Here is a 16,639-nt window from a genome sequence, read left to right as displayed (position 1 = left end):
TCACTCCCAGGAAAATGAGCTTCCCACTTTCTCAGTCGGCCTTAGCAAGTGAGAGAGAGTCTGGAGGACATAGCACTATGCTGGGAGGCCGGCAGAGAGGCTTGCTCTCCGGGGAGATGTAACACTGAAGGGTGGATTGACAGCGCTGAGCCCTCTGATTGCCTCAGAGAGCACAGCACCGTAGGCACTGCCAGCACCAGCTACCAGGACCCATTTTCCCTCAATGAGAAATGAGTTGGAGCTGTTGCATGCTTTAGAGATGAAAGGCGACACAGCTCCATCTCCCGAGCCAAGCAAATTACCCATTATACACATCTGCTCTCTTCAGAGCCTTTTTTCTGCCTCCATCCCTGCCCTCTTTAGTCCAAATGCAGAGCTCAGAGCAGGCCAGATCTGTAGCGTGTTCAAGGCAAAGGAAACACCCTGACAAAGGAGCTGGGATTGGAAGCGAGAGAGGATCATGGCAAGGAGGGACTCCCCTTACCTCTGCCATCAGCAAGGCACCGATTATAGCCCACAGGGCTGAAGTACTCAAAGACAAAGACGGCCACCGCAGAGATGATAAGCAGCATCACAAACATCATCACCCATACGTCAGCACTGAAAGGCTCTGGAGAGGAAGAGAAAACCATGGTGAAAGACTTGATACACCACCTCACCGCTCCCTCACCTCCTTTGCTCTCCAGAGCACCCCAGTGAGAGTGTGGGGCAAACTGGGCTGGGAAAAAACAGAAGTTATAAAAAAGCCTTTGACCTGAGTCTGAAAAACTTCTTGAACTGGGAGAAGTGTAGTTTCTATCTCTGTAATGACTGCATTCCTTCTTACCATTACATTTGTGACACATGGCTCCATCTGGAACTACATGTAGCCATTGTGGCATGCATTGATAAAATAAAATGCATTGATAAAAGACTGTTCCCAGGAAGTCCTCCAGCACCATCTGGAGAGAGTGGGGAAAATCAGGCAGAACTGGCAGAGTTTCAGACAAGCATCCAACGTTCAAGATGCCATTGAGCCAAAGAGCATCTCCAAATTTCTGAGGTTCAGCCATAATGATAGTAGTTTTTCAGCTATTCCATTCCTGCAGCAATGGGCACACTGGCTCATTCTAGAAATGTTAGCGTTCATATTCTGCAAGTGTTTGATCTCTGCCAGGTTTTCTCCTTCTCCAAGCCTGAACAGATAAAGATGGGACTGAACCAGATCAAAGAAACTTAGAACTTTTCTCCAGACTATAGTCAATATTGCAACCTCAGTTAAATTGCAATTTAAAATTTTGGAGTTAACTTTATCATTGCTTTTACATACCCCAGCAATATTGGTGGACTTGGCTAAAGGCAAAAACTCCTGAAGAGTGAGTAGTCATGAAACTCCTAAAACTTAAAGAGGTTTGGAAAAATTTCTTTACCCATATAAAGTTGTTTCTGTTTGTAAATGTTCTCAGGATGCTGGCAGAGAGCAGACAGTAATTATATAACTCATATACTGTGTTTGCTGCATCATAAAGCATTTTATAAAGCCAAATAGTAGATACTAGGAAGACATGGATGTCTTGGGGAAATGCAGTATCATTTCTGCATTCTCTGATCACCCTCCACCACCAAAGGACATTAGAAATCACTTTATTGGAAGACACAGTGTCAGCACAGAACTGATGGCTCAACTCTTCTTGAAAAGTTCTATTAGAGCTCTAACTTCTACCAGTTGCTCTGTCAAGAAGGGTCAAGTTAATACCTTCTTTACAAATAATGTCTCTCAAAGTGCAACAATCTATTGGTAATTGTTATCACTAAGTACTATGGCATACCAGCTATAAGGTTTGAATCAATTTTCTTCTGGCCTACACTCCTTGAACATGCTATTAGTTGAGTCACTGGGAAACCACGTGCTGCAGAGTAGGTGACAACTCTGAGTGAGCCCATTCTTTGCTGAGATTAGGCATACAATTGCTGAGAAATGCCTTGGAACTCCTAGGCAGTGCCTGTTTGCATTTGCCTGGATTTTGCTTGCTTGGGATTTAGAACTCAAACTTCACAGTTTATTTTTATATACCTGTCCCACAGGTACTCCCAAAAAGGAACTTTCAGGCTAAGAATCACAAGCAACCTTCACCTAATTTTTGATGAACATTGGGTGAAGTTTTAATTTTAGATTAAAATGATACCTAAGAAGGCAGAAGGTGAGACAGTTCCATTGCTACGTGACACCATGACGCTGATTCCCGTCTCAATGAAGGGCACAGAGAAATCCACCACTTCTGAACGCTCCTCATTAATGGTGAGGGATCCCACAGCCATATAGGCCCGTTTGGTGACGACCTGGAGGAAGGAAAGGAAGAGATCACGCACATACCCAAGGCACCTCTCAAGCACCACAGCCAAGCCCCTTCTCACCTTCCTGCCTTTCCACACAGTCCTTTTACTCCTGTAATCCCATTCCCTGTATTGTTTCTATCATCTCTCCTTTCTAATCTTTCATCAGGACACCTTCTTCTTTCAGGAAATCTATAGACATTAATCTTCTCCTCAAAGCTGGTATGTGTATAAAAAATAAATCCACAGAGGTCTTAGGATAAACACATCATCCACTGAGAAGACGTCTTATCTCATTTTTCTGTCCTTGCTTTCTCCTCCCTCTAACACTGCAAAGTCTTATTTCATTCTTTATGCACCTTATATACGATCTAAGCATAATCTAGGTTGCAGCCTCTCTGGTGCATGGATATCACCCTCTTTCTTTGACTGTGAAGGCCAAATTTGTGACACTATAGAGAATAATAATTAATCGTTGAACAGGAAAGTTAGTCATGGTCAGAGTGTCAGAGCAGATTAATTCACCCAGTGCCCAGAAAGAATCCAGGCCAATCATTTCTATAGAGTCACCTCTGTCCCTGCCCCGGAAGGGGACCCAATAATGATGGGACACCAGACCTGACCCATGTCACCCAGCCCAGGGATGAAGCCCACCATGCCCTCCCTTTGCTGCTCACCTCTCCAATCATTCCATTCCACGTCCCATTGATCTTTTTCCCATGCTTGCCATTAGTCACCAAGTAGAGGTCATAGGTGAACTTGACAGACTTTGAGATTTTCTTGAGGATGTCAATGCAGAACCCCTTGCAACATTTCTTCATGTAATCTGGCTCCTCATCCGTTTTGTTCCTGAACCGTCACAACAATAATGAGTTAAAAGACTGGGGAAAACTCCCTTAATTCCCTTCTGTTGTCAGTATGCACTCCCCCTCCCACAATATAACGTGGAGAATTTCACTTGTGCTATCTGTGCTGGAGGGTGAAGGGACACACTACAATGATTTGCCCAAAGGGGCCAGTCATGAATGGACACAGGCCAGGCTGGGCAAACAGAGGTGACTTTTCTAAAAAGGATTATCAGGATATGATGGTATTGGCCCAACAGACTCTCTACATTCTCCTGAGAAGGGAGAGCCCAATAGGAGGAGAAAAACCCAGGGGTGCATACTCGGTCACTATGCGTTTTTGGCAAGGGACCGTGTTCCTCATGCAGGTGCCACTTAGGGGGTCCACATTCTCCACAATGACGAACGGTGCCTCTTCCAAGGTCACGATACTCAGGTGGTCGTCCTCGCGTTCCTCAGAGTCAGGATACAGCTCAAAGCGGGGCCACACGTAATACTTCATCTGCAACTTTTTTTCCTTCCATTTCCCCACCTGTGGAGACACAAACCACAGAAGATAGACTTCTAGCTGCCCCATCCCTCTGCATCAACCTCAGCTCCCGCAGGCCTGGGCAGGAGGACCACTCTGGAATACCCAAGCTCACGGCTCATGTAAGATGAGGACATTTCTTGGGAGAAGGCTCTGAGTAAGTGGGTTCAAACCAGGGGGAAGTGGAGAACAAGAAAGATGTCTAGGTTGCCTCTTCTCTGTGATGGTCTCGCCCTCTGGGAGAGTGAGTGGATGACCGGGGGATACCATCACCATGGTCAAACAGATATGATGTCTTTCAACTTTCTCAGCCAAACAACAGGAACAGAGCTTGTTGTCTCCTGAAATGTTGACTTCAGCCTACTAGCCACAATACAAATGGGGTTTTTTGTGCTAAAAAAGAGGAGAAATATATACAAATGCTGCAACAAATGTTACTTTGAACAGAGAAATTTAAATACTTCATTTGAAAAAGTCAAAATAGAACTTCTTTATTTTTTCAAAATTTTGTCTTCATTTGTTTTCAGTGAAATTCATCAGATTCATTTTAGCCAAACTTGATTTTGTCCAGAAATAACTCCTTCTTCTGGAAAAAGGTTGCCCATTCCTAGTCAGGACTGAGTTCTTCCAAGAGACAGGCAACTGAAGAGGGAGGTGTTCTGCATTTTCAGGAGTGTCTTCACAGGAGAAGAACACAGAGATGCTTGCTAACAGTAGTTCTTGCTATCCCCTGCTAAGGCCTTACTGAAATACCTGCTCTTGTCCTTTCACAATGACTTGGTTACATACCTTAGCTGGAAAAAAGGAATTGCTCTTTGTTTCTGACACATGAAAAATAAAATCAAAGGGCATCTATGATTTTTTAATTTTGCTACTTTTCCCATAAGGATATATTGCAATTTTAGATCTTTTCATTTTCCATTTCTTAAGCAAACAGAGATCATATCTTCAGCGGTCAGAAAAGGGGGGCGGGACTCAGTTGCCTTATACCTACTGCCACAAGTAAGAGTTGTTTTGAAGCCATTCCAGTCCCTGAAGAAACGATAGGTGTAGTATACCGACTGCCCATGGTAGACCATTCCTTGCAAAAATTCCAGGAAAAGAAAGAACCTGAACATCAACTATGCTTTCAACTATCAAAGTCTTGCCTTTGTTCTCAATTCCCACCATCACAGTTGACACTAATTAGCACCTTGGCTGGCAGCTGAAGCTGAGAGGGCAAGAAACTAACTGGGCTTTAGAAGGAACTTTCCTGCACGATCCTCAAAGAAAGCCCTCCAGGCCAGGGCTGAGACATGTTGACTTGATGGCAGAGGCAGCGTGGGTGTGTGGGAAGCTTGCACGACTGCTCTTAGCAGTGTACCTGCTTGGTGGGTAAACAGAAAAGCTTCATTCTACTGCAATCCAACACCCCTCCCACCACCTCCAAATTTCAGTCATTTATTTATTTAAATGACAGGACAGGAGGGAGAAGCACTTATTAGAGACTCATTAGGTGTCAGCGGTTATTCTGTGAAACTCAAAGCCCAGCTGGGGTTTGGCATTTGAGAGCAGCTAGAATTCACATAAAACACTTGTCACCTTCAAAACAAACAAACAAACGCTTCATCTGGCCATGAAAGAAAAAGCCACTCTGGGGGCTTGTGGAGGGAGAAGAAAGGCACAAGAAATCACCCAGAGACAGCAGCCTCCCCATCCATCCCTGCAGTGTGAACACAGCGCCTCAGTGAGGGCAAGGCAGTGGGTTTTGTAAGAAGGGGGTGAAGTGGCCAGGCAGCTGGTCTTACTTTCCCAAGGGCCCTTATGACAAGCAGTTGGCAAAAAATGCCAAGGAGAGTTTGCCCCTAATGTTCCCTCCACCCATGGAACCACGCTGCTTGGACCAGCAAGCAGGGTACACAGCTATTTTTCTTCTTTTTCTCTCCTTTTTTTTTTTTTTTTTTTGTTACTTGAATGGGCAGGGAGCAGTTGTTTTAACGTTTAAATACACTTTTAGCAGTAGGTGAAAGCTGGCAGACTGGGAGCCCCAGGAACTGGTGGCCCCTTTTGTCCACAAAAGACAGGTAGTGTTGTCTAGGGCAGCAGATGGTCTGTACTCATATCTGTAGAAATTGTCATTATACTTATTTCCTGAATTCACCTTGCCCTTTTCTGAGAGTAACTTGCACTGCAGATTTTTGAACTTGCTATTTCCACAGTCACATTGGAAATTCCTCTTGGTGTAGAGCTCAAAGAGGCGGTGGGTGCCGTGGCACCTAAGCCTGGATGTGGAGAGTGCATTTCTGAGGGAATAAAAAGCATATACTCACATGCTCACCCAGGGTCTGCTCAGCCCTGGACTTCCCACTCACGGACCAAGCAGGTCAATTTATCATCATCTGAGCCAGAGATTTCTGCAGTGCAACTTTAGCCCTCAAGTAACTGAGCTCAAATCCCCAAAACCAGTTCAGTGAAGCCACCAGACAAGGAGAATAACTGCACACACGGGGCTCAGTAGGGACCAGTGATTAAGATGCCGCACAGAACAGCCCAGACTTCAGCTCAGTAACATTAACTTACCATAGAAATAAGGGGTTGATGAAAGAGACATCTTGCAGAATCTCAGCAGCACTTAGATATCACAGTAATAGGCATGATATAAACCCCTAAGTGATAAATTAGATCAGATAGGCAAACCCAACTCGTAATTACCCAGAAGTTCTCTGGGACAGAAAGGGGAGTTCATAAGGCTGTGTGCCAGGCACGTTTCACAGTGTTGTACTACACGGACAACATTATGAAATTAGGATAACAATGACAGTCTTGCCACAGCCTCCTGCGCACTGAAGCACCTAACCTGCAAATACAGTAGTACATGTCCTTTCCTTATTATCCCAATAAAAGCATTCTAAATTGTCCAAAAAGGAAGAAAAATAGGATGTAAGGGAATGTTCTGACCTAAATTTTCAAATTAACTAAGGAGTGTCTCAAGAATATGTGCAAATACTACATTTCATTGCTAACCTGAACAATCAGGCATGCCATGTACCTGCAGACATGTACAGATATGAATAAGCAAAGTCAGAAAAGCTTTGTGAATTAAGAGGGGGCAGACTTCTTTACATGCTCATGCAGGCAAAGGTCAAATGTGTATGCATGGAGTTAAAGAGAGGGCTTAAGCAACATGTGGGCAAGGACAGTAAGGATAATAAGAAACACCACATGTGCAGAGGATGGAGAGAATGCAAGAGAAAGAAAATACAAATGTGCATCATATGCTAGATAATCTGCCATGAGAGGGAAGGAGTAATTCACTGTGGGGACAGAGGTTAGCCACAACAGAATTAAATGTCACAGATTTGTCCAGGTAATGATGCCTACTCTTAAAGAATATAACCTGCCAAGCTGTGCAGAGCAGAGCAAGGCACTTGTGAAGTCTCAGGGTATTTGGTATTAACAGCTTGTGAACTGTTATTACTTAGCTTTTGCTCAGTGCTTGCCTCAGCAAAAAGAGGAAAAATAAACCATCCCAGGCATCCTACATATTTGTCACCCTGCAGTTTCAAGACCCACTGGGCGTTCTCCGATCAGAGTCTAGTCATTCAAACTCCCACTAGGAGCCCTGGAGGGTCACAGAATCAGCAAAAGTAAGGATGCTAGGGATCTTTAAAACCCCCTCTCTAATCATGTTTTCCAATCCCTAGGTATGTTCCTGTATGCCAGGGCAGGGCTCCTAAGAGCCAGAATTTCACCTTAGCTTCCCCTTGCTCTGTCTGCACCACATCTGATCTTATCAAGAATGGAAAGTCACTTTGGTTTGGGGATGAATTTGGAGGTGTTGAGGGAGGGGAGCAGCTAACTTTTACCTTAAATATAAGATCCTACTTTGGATAACAAGCTGTTGCAAGTAGAAGTCCAATACATTTGCAAAGAAAGAAAGTGAGAGCTATTGTAGAACAAAAAGTCAATCATATATGCTATTGGTTTGCCTAAGTATATAAGCTATCCCATGCAGACAAAAGGTAAGATTGCCTATGCAAGGGGAAAATGAGTGAGAGCTTTCCGAGAGCCTTCCAGCAGCCTGGCAAATTGCCTTAACCGCGGTATAATGCAGCCAGAATAAAAGTGTTCTGCAGTATGTTAATGCGCATCTTTAATGAAAGGTGTATCATACTAGTTCCCTGAAACTAATTCTTAACAGAGGCTTTTCTCTCCTCCCAAGAGAAGGTAAAGCTTGTAACAGCCACTTGTGGCAGATGTTTGTCTAACCTGTCCTTACACTGACAGAGAGCCCACAGTCTCCGTGGGCAGTCTATTCCAGTGCTTAACTGTCCTTCTCATTAAAAAGGGTTTTTTTCCTGATGTCTAACCTAAATCTTCTTGTTGCAATTTATACCAGGAGAGTATATTTCCTTATTCTTCTACATGTGCTCTTTTCAGTGTTATCAGGTCAGTAAGATATTTATAACACAGAGGAGCTGGTAGTCTCATTCAGTGGATATCTTATATGCTACATTGGCAAAAGCAACCACCTGTTCAAATGACCAGCACCTAGTCTCACCATTTACAAAGTCCTTACCCAGATGGGTAGTATGGACAAGTACAAGCTACTCCCATGAACTTCCAAAATTGTCTATTCCAGCCAGGGCAGAAGCCAATCTCTGAACTCCTTCTAGTATGCCAAGGCAGGACTTCAAAACACAAGAGCATCTGGAGAAACCTCTTAACTAATGTTAACAGATGGAAAAACAAAACCTCCTAGAAATTTGCCTTTCAAGGACTAGGCAGCAGAATACAATTCTGGATAAAACCAGAAATGTTCAGATACATTTCTTAGGCAAGATGCTCAGAGACATCGCATTCACATGTGGGGTGAAGGTTCAGGGGAAAGCCTGAACCTTCAGGTGCTTGTTTTTCAACAGGCTGCAGGAGAACTATGTCTGGGCAAAGTCTTTTGATAGTTTTTATTTCATTCAGACTCCCATTTGCACCGTGCTTTGCACCACTGTTTTCATTTAAAATCTTCTCTCAATTCCTGCTACTCCTGGTATAGAAGAAATACAAAAGGAACAAAAGGGATTTGGTTTCATTTACAGAATAAAGGAAAGACCATTCCAAACTCACTTGGGATTTGAACTGCTTTCTGCATTTCCCCAAAAGTTCAACGTTTCCTCCCTTATCACTTTTTTTTTTCCCCCAGGAGCTGAGGGGCTTGTTCATTCCAGTGGGGAAGCACTAAGGCAACAACACAGAGCATGGATTAGAAGGCAGAAGTTCCCTATTCCATCAAGGACCTCTGGAATTTGATCTGCACCCTTGTGCCTCAACTACACATTGTGTAAAATGGAGATAATGGTATGTTTTCACCTCTGGGGTGCACTGGGTAGATAAACACAGAAAAGGCCATGAGGTTCACAAATAGTATGGAAATGAGGAGACATACACATGTATCTAGAGCTAGATGAGGGAACATACACAGCATGTATCTGTGAATGGTGTAAACGTGAAAACTTCTTGTCTTTTATCTTTGCTGTCAGATAGTTAACTGGAAAAACCTTATGTAACTTTCACATGATTTTAATACATGAAAAAGGGAAGATCAAATATAGAAAAAGTAAAGGTAGGATGTTGGGCAGCAGGCAGAAAATAGCAGTGTTATTGGTAATATAGCTGATGGAAAAGCGTACCTAACCCCTCTGGGAAGCAGGGAGAGTCCAGGGAGAAATAAGAGTCTTGTCAGTACAATTCGTACAGATCCTGAATGAGGACATGGGAAAACCAGAACAACTGGGCAGGACTTGAAAAAGGCTACTGTAGGAATAATAGAAACACCATAGAAATAGCAATTATAACTGGGACACTGCCAATGGAATTATGCACTGCTCAGGGTACATAAAAGTAAAGGTAAACCTGGGGGATGCTTTTGTAACCTTAATGCTGCAGTAGACTATGAAGAAATAAATCATGTATAAATAAAGTGGAATCATTTGGGATTGAGATAGTTTTTGGAAGGCTAGTGCAAGACATTCCACCAGGACTGAACTACAGGGATCTACTGTAGCTCCACAGGCTTGGCTTTCAGTTTGGATAGAGATGTCATTATTAAAGGCAAATTATATCAGGAATTAAGTCATTATGGGAGACTTCAGCTTCGTAGAGATAAGGTGGAGAACAAATGCAAATTTTAACAGCAGGACCCTGATGTCTTTTTTTCTGGATCTGATAGTTGACACATTTCTTCACCCCAAAATTACTCAACAGGCAATAGGTCGTGCTGTTTTACACTTGGTTTGGGCAAAGCAGCGAGGAATCTTACAGAAAAGCCAGTTATCAGAAATAACCTTGGATTGAGTGATTAGGGGAACAGAGAGCCTGCCTTAAAGGAGGAGATTAAAAAGCTTGTTTAACCTAGATAAATGAAAGCCAAGAGGGGATATGACTGCTCTGTATAAATAAAGGGGGGACAGATACACAAGGGAGGAAGAAAAAGTTTTTTCAAGCAGAAAAACAATGTTGGTACAAGAACAACTGGTGGTGAGGAAATTTGCCTTGAAAATAAGATGGATTTTAACCATCAGAGGAGGGAAGTTCTGGAACAGCTGCCCGAAAGGAGCTGTGAAAACAACTAAAATGGGGTCGAGAAGAAGCACAACTTGTTCATATAGGGCTATATGATATTACTGCCTAGAGCAGCAGGGATGGGACCACGTGAGCCTTTCCAGTCTAGTGGCATTAAGTAAGCAGAAGCAAGAGGAGGAATTCCTCTGTGGAAAACCTTTTCTCCTTGACTTTTCAGCCTGCAGATGTCAAAACTCAGTCTTAATCATTATATCTCTGCCCCCAGCTAACCCAAATGAACACAAAGACTCTTGTTATTGATATCTCCACCTCCTAGGTTCATACTTCCCTCATTCAGCAGCAACACCTTCTCCAGTGCCCTGAGAATAGAACATTCTTCTTAGCCTTCACCCAAGCTGGTTAAGTCATGACTCTCACACTTACAGTGCTGACATCACAGCCATTACTAAATGTATAATTCCTGTGATGCTACAGGTCTCTATTCTCACATAGGCTGGTCTACAGCAGGTGGAGAAGAGATGCCACAGAGAGTAAAAATCTCCTGTTTACAGACACTTAAGGTGATTAATTAGCCACATCAGCCAAAGCAGACAAGAAATGGTTGTGAATGCTCCACATGCAAAATTAATTAACACAGAAACAACACTCCTTCCTGAACCTCAAGTTCACCTTCCACAACCACCTGGGGAAGGCTGCTTTCTTCACTGCACCTGCAGAAGCAGGAATCGCTTCTAATAGCCTTTCAATTAAACTTGTAGGCTGCAGGAGATGGTGGAATTTTCTTCCCTCTATATTTATACAGCACCTAGCATATGCTAGAGAGAGGCTCAGCTTAGAATACAGACAGGGTGAAGTACTTGCTCTTGCTTTACAACTCATTCTGGGAATAAAAGCTCTTTGCAGAAACACAGTCCCCTAGCTTACTGAGGTCTGGCATTTACACAGCTCTTGCCATTTTTGCTGAAACATTTCTTTCCTGGTGCATTTATATGCTTTTTGCAGTTGCTGAGGTCCTGTCCCCTGCCATGATTAGCCTGAGAAGGTTAATGAGATATACTTTGAGTGCTTCTGACTTCTGCAAAGTCAGTGTACTATGGAGCTCCATTGGTGTCACAGAAAGGTCAGAGCTGTGAGAATGCCAAAGTGTTTGCCTTGGTAAATCATTCCTCCAAAACAAAAGGTACCAAGAGATCACTACAGGCATAAAACCAGCCAGGATCACCTGATAGCTCCCTCTGGGAGATGGTGTTGTTCTTGGTGATAATGTTAACTTGGTAGCCCAGGAAGTAGATCATCCAGGCAAGGCTGGCTCATGCAGGAGCAGCGTGGTTTCCAGGGGGACATATTTGTTCAAGGTCCTCAGTGCTACCTGATGTACACATAATCATGGTTTATGGAAATGCAGACTGCAATCAGCACAGGCATAATTAGGAGACATGAGGGGAGAGGTTAGAGGAAGCTGTTCATGGTAGTGTGGACTGTGATCTGAGTAGGCTGGAGGATGTAACTCAGCAAAGCCATAGCTTCTAGGCAGGGCAAATCAGGTGTTAGAATTTTGGAAGAAGAATTAGAAAAAAAATTATATCTTAACAAACACTGCAGACTGACTGTACCATCCAACATAACCCACCTCCAGCTAACAGGCAGTGACAGCACCTGACTCAGGCTCTTATTTCAATAATGTTGCATCCTTAGAGCCATCATGCCCTTCTGAAATGACTCTGTATGAGGAGAGGGGAGCTTAAAACAATGTCCTAAACTCCAGCAACATCAGTCTATTCTGATTCTGGTCTGGGAAATAAAATCTAAAGCCAGGGAGCTTATACTGCCCCTATCATTGCTCATCTAAGGTGAAAGAAGGTTTCATCTTGAGCATCTCTACTGCTTTCCTCTGCAGAAGCATGGGGCAGGGGAAAATGTAGCGGGGATACTGGTAAAATTGCATGTTTTGTGTCACAGGGGGTTCGGGAGTCACAAAGGTTTAAAGAAAAATGTATTTTTATGTGCATGTATAGGCATCTAAATGCTTTATGAAAGCATTTCACAGTCTCTAGGAGTGCATCCGCATTGTGCAGGTGTGTGTCTGCATCCAGTACGTGTCCATGCATGTAATGCCCTATCTAATGATTTTTCCCCTTGGCTTTCCCTGTTGAGTGCTGGGCTTGGGTTTGCATTTTGCTGAGCTTTCATTTCTTTCACTCAGACTTTTTTTCCCCCTAAAACATGTTACACAGAGGGAGGGATGGGCTTGCCAATTCACACCGCAGTCTGGGAGATGGTTTAGAGCTTCGGCTGGTAAGTGGGTCCCTGTACAGCAGTGTACAAAACCCCAACGTGTGTTCCCCCTACTCTTTACACAGAGCGAATAACTCTCCCAGCATCTCTTGGGACCTGAGGCTGAAGGAATGTTTAAAAATGTAGATCCAGAGGAAGGCCAAAAACATTTCCTTGTGCTGAGAAAAGCTAAATGTTGAAGCAGGCCCCAGCAGGGTTAGGAGAGGAGGCAACATGAAGAGGGAGGGGGTGGCTTGCCTAAACCTCACTGTTTTCTGAGCTGTGCAAGCAAGACCAAAAGCACTGCTTTGAAAACCATCTCTGAGAATATAGAGAGATCTTTTAACTTTCACTGGGGGGTGTCGCAGTGGGTGAAACACTTCCCCATCCTGCATACACCAGCCAGAGCCCCTGCCCTCCACATGGCAGCCCTGTATTGCCCCCGTGCAGAGATGCACACCTGCCGAGAGAGGCACAGGCAGGCATGGCCACATGCACGCCCCTCCGCAGAGAGACACAGGGTGCTCAGCTCTTCTCTCGCTGGTGAAAAGGGGAGGAACACGCCTCCCCCAGAGGAATTACTGCACATGTTGGGAGCAAGATTTCAGGGAAGGCAGTTACAGAGCTGCACGCCCCTGTTTCTTTCCTCTCCCACCACTGAGAGCTCTGGGCAGCTGATTGCAAATGCTGTCCCCGCCCGCTGCTCACGCTTTGTCCAGATCCTGGCCCTGGATTCACACTGGCATAGCCACAGCCAGCCCTACCGCCTCCACACCTTCAGGGTGCACGTCTGCATGCCCCCCTCAACCTGGCACATGGCGAGGGCCCTCATGCACTGCACCGGGGCCGTCCCAAAGGGTAGCCAACCAAGCCACTGCTCCAAGTTGTCACCAGATAGCCAGACTGAGTAGAAACACCAGCTCTGCTCTGCACCCTCATTCTCTGCCAGGTATCTTCACTCGGCTTTGCAAAGGAGCCAGATGGGAAGCAAAGCTGTGGGATAGGGGCAACCAGGGACACCCTTGCTGCTTTCCCTCTACCCTGTGTGTGGTTAAGCGGGCTGCTCTCTGGCATCCTTGCACCTTTTCTTACCCACAGTCTCCTTTGCCCGTCTCTATGGAGAAGGCATGGAGATAACCTCATGCCTGACTCAGCTTCTCCCTCCCTCCTTCTTTCTTTTATTCACTCAGGTGCTCCCCAATAAACACAGGGGACAGGGGATGGGGGTGGGGGGAAGCAGAGGCAGCAGACAGCCCCTGCCTCACCTGTGTGAGCAGAAAGGGATGGTGGTCCCTCATGCCCTGGCTCATCAGCACCCCACCTCCCGCCCACCCACTGTCCTGCCCCCCATCACTGGTGTGCACCCATGGACATGGTCCCCACTGCACAGACTTGTCTCCTCACCACTGCCTCCATCATGTCTTCAGTCTGCTGCCCTGCTGCCCCTGTGCCAGGACTGGCCTCAGGAGTGAGACTGGTGCAAGTGGTGGAGAAACCCACAGGGATGGGAGAGTAATTCATGGTGTGTTTTCCCCACCGTCTCAGCTCCCACTGACTTAGAGCTGGGCTGGGTGGTTTGTCCCCATCCCAACAGTGCCCAAACGATAGCCTCACCTCTGTCCTGAAATGAAGCGCTGGCCCAAACCACAGCAGTGTCAGCGCTGCACATCTCCACCAGCGGCGAGCATTGCCAGGGTACTTCTGTCCGTGCTGCTGCAGACCAACCTGTCATACAGGAGAGGCTGCCAGGCCAGCCGGGGGCTCCCAGGAGCTGGTGTGGGCTGTAGTCCTGAGCTGGAGACTCCTGCCTTAGGAGCTCATGCTTCAGCCTCTCTGGTGGATGAGGGCTCCAGAAAGAGAGCCCACAAGCTGCAGGACCCCCACCTGACCCACCACTACAGCCAAGCACTGGGCTTTGCTTGAAAACCATGGCGCTCTGCCGTGTTTGGGCAGACCATTAGGCAAGACCCGCCAGCTCTACCTACACCCTGCAGAGAAGATCCGACCCTTGGACGGAGCCCACCAGCAGGACAGCTGGTTCACTGCACACGTGTGCATTACTGCCATGCTGGCTGGAGCCAGCGAGCACTCTGTGAGCAGCAGGGAGCAGCTTTGCCAAAGATTTTGCTCCTTTCCCTTCCCATACGCAGGTGCAGACACACACACACACAAACACACACACACACACATACACACACACGCCTCCCAGCAGCAGTTATCCTAAGCTGATCTGGAGTCCAGGCAGAACTGCCAAGGGCCCAGCTGAGGCCATCTGGGCTGCAAGTCATCTCTGTGCAAAAGGAGTACAATCAGACCTGAGTACGGATAGAGAGAGAAGTAACCTTGAAATCAGCAGTTTGGGAAGGAGAGAGGAAGCTATGTATTTGCCAACCTCAGCTTGCAAAGAAGTATTAAGCCAAAGACTGCTTTCTTGGGAGCATGGCCTTAGGGATATAAAATCCTCCCCTTCTCTCAGCCCTGATGGACCTCAGGCGCACCTATTTTTCAAAGATTTGTCTGTCATTTTGTGCCTAAACATGTCAACACAAAGCAGATCTTGTGCCATTCCCTTTCTGCAGCTTAAAAGTAGGAGAACAGGCACGACAGAGGCAGTCTTGGAGACATAAGATGAAGCTAAGGCTCTCAGCAGGTTGCAAAAGATCTTTTGTGGCACATGTAAGTCCACATGTGGAACGACTTCTTGCAGTGTGGAATTAGCTGGCTGACGTCATACGTGTATTTAAATGTGTGTGTACTGTGTAGTTACCTCTGTTCTAAGGGGAGTAAGTAGTAAGCCTGTAATTAGGTTCTCTGACACTTTCCATTACAAGAGTCTTCAGGGCGGTTCCCTGAGAAAAGCCAACATCTCCATGTTTTGCAACAGGCATTTGAAAGTCAGGAGGGAAAAAACTCTGAGGCTACGGACATGATTTTTACTTTGGCCCATCAAATTTCATTCACTCTTAACTGCATTATAAACTGTTAAATAATCATAATTTCTTTTCTGTCACTTTCTTGCAGAAATCCTGGCAGACAGCCCAAACAGCATCTGTGCATAAACATTTTAAGAGCTAAGCCTATCAACCCAGTAAATCAGTGGGGACATCCCCACCAGTACCACAGTCAGTACAAGGAGCACTTCAGCTTTGGCAGAGCAAGGGAAAGGCAAAAGCCCAGTCAGGCTGCCCACAAAATGTGAACAAACCATCCAGGTTCTCCTCTATCTTTTACATGCACCCCACTGTGAAAAGGTTACTTGCACTCCACCATTTAGGATGCAGAAGAAAGGCAAACTAGTCTGAGCTGTCGTGACTGTCTGTGGAACAAGTACAGGTTAGTCACTGGGTTGAGCAGTCAGACTCGGTGCTGAAGGCTCAGCCTGCATGAGAATGAACAATACATTTCTACAGAAAAGATTTTGGGTTTTACTGTTAAAAACAAAATAAAACAAAACACACACAAAAGAACCCATAAAGCAAACTACACTAAAGGAACTTTATTTAGGTTGAAATATTAGGAAATGGCAGGTTTATGGTTTCCTTTTCAGGCTTTCTTCTATCCCACTTGTGTGTGGACATTTTGATTCAAGTTTTAATTAATAAGTGCATGCAACTTTCTCCATGGGGTCCCTGCCTCAATCCTTGTACTGCAAAGAAACTTGAAGGAGCAGAATTAAGGTGGCCCAGGAAACAAGACTGGCATTTCCTAGCTTGACTTCACAAGCTAAAAATGAAATCATTGTTCTTTTATTTTCTGCATGTAATTGCTTATACAGCTTGACTGTGCATGAGCTCTTATAAAACCAATAAACAGGCCAAGAAAGTATCAGTGAAAATGGAGAAAGAGCTATCCATGAATCACCAAACACTGGCAGAGGAGAGAGGAATAAAGAAACGGCGATGGACAGCAAACCAATCAACGAATGTAGAGATTATGCAAGCCCATTTTATGACGAAAGAAGCAGCACTGACCTTGCCAAGGGGTTGAACGAGGCAAAGAAAGTAGAGGCCAAACTGGAAGGCAGCACTGGAGAGGTGGAAGAGGGTGAAGCTGGCAGGTCCCTCATGGTCATGGTGCCCAGAAGGTGAGAGGAAAGGAAGGCACTAATCAGGCAGATTAT

At 45.3% G+C, this 16,639-nt stretch overlaps 1 protein-coding gene across 1 annotated transcript in view; it reads right to left on the bottom strand.

Moving 5' to 3' along the window:
* The window catches only part of GRIN2B (glutamate ionotropic receptor NMDA type subunit 2B), a 169,583-nt gene that overhangs the window by 26,773 nt on the left and 126,171 nt on the right, over positions 1 to 16,639 (bottom strand). Inside the window, exons 4-7 of the mRNA XM_050900803.1 lie at positions 3,482 to 3,690; positions 2,991 to 3,162; positions 2,166 to 2,319; positions 485 to 610 (exon numbers count right to left, since the gene is read on the bottom strand). Coding sequence (XP_050756760.1) covers positions 485 to 610; positions 2,166 to 2,319; positions 2,991 to 3,162; positions 3,482 to 3,690 — 661 coding nt within the window. The remainder of the gene's footprint in view (positions 1 to 484; positions 611 to 2,165; positions 2,320 to 2,990; positions 3,163 to 3,481; positions 3,691 to 16,639) is intronic.

Source organism: Gymnogyps californianus, chromosome 1 (genome assembly GCF_018139145.2).
Source record: "Gymnogyps californianus isolate 813 chromosome 1, ASM1813914v2, whole genome shotgun sequence".
Lineage (NCBI taxonomy): Eukaryota > Metazoa > Chordata > Aves > Accipitriformes > Cathartidae > Gymnogyps > Gymnogyps californianus.
This window is presented reverse-complemented; position numbering and strand designations above follow the sequence as displayed.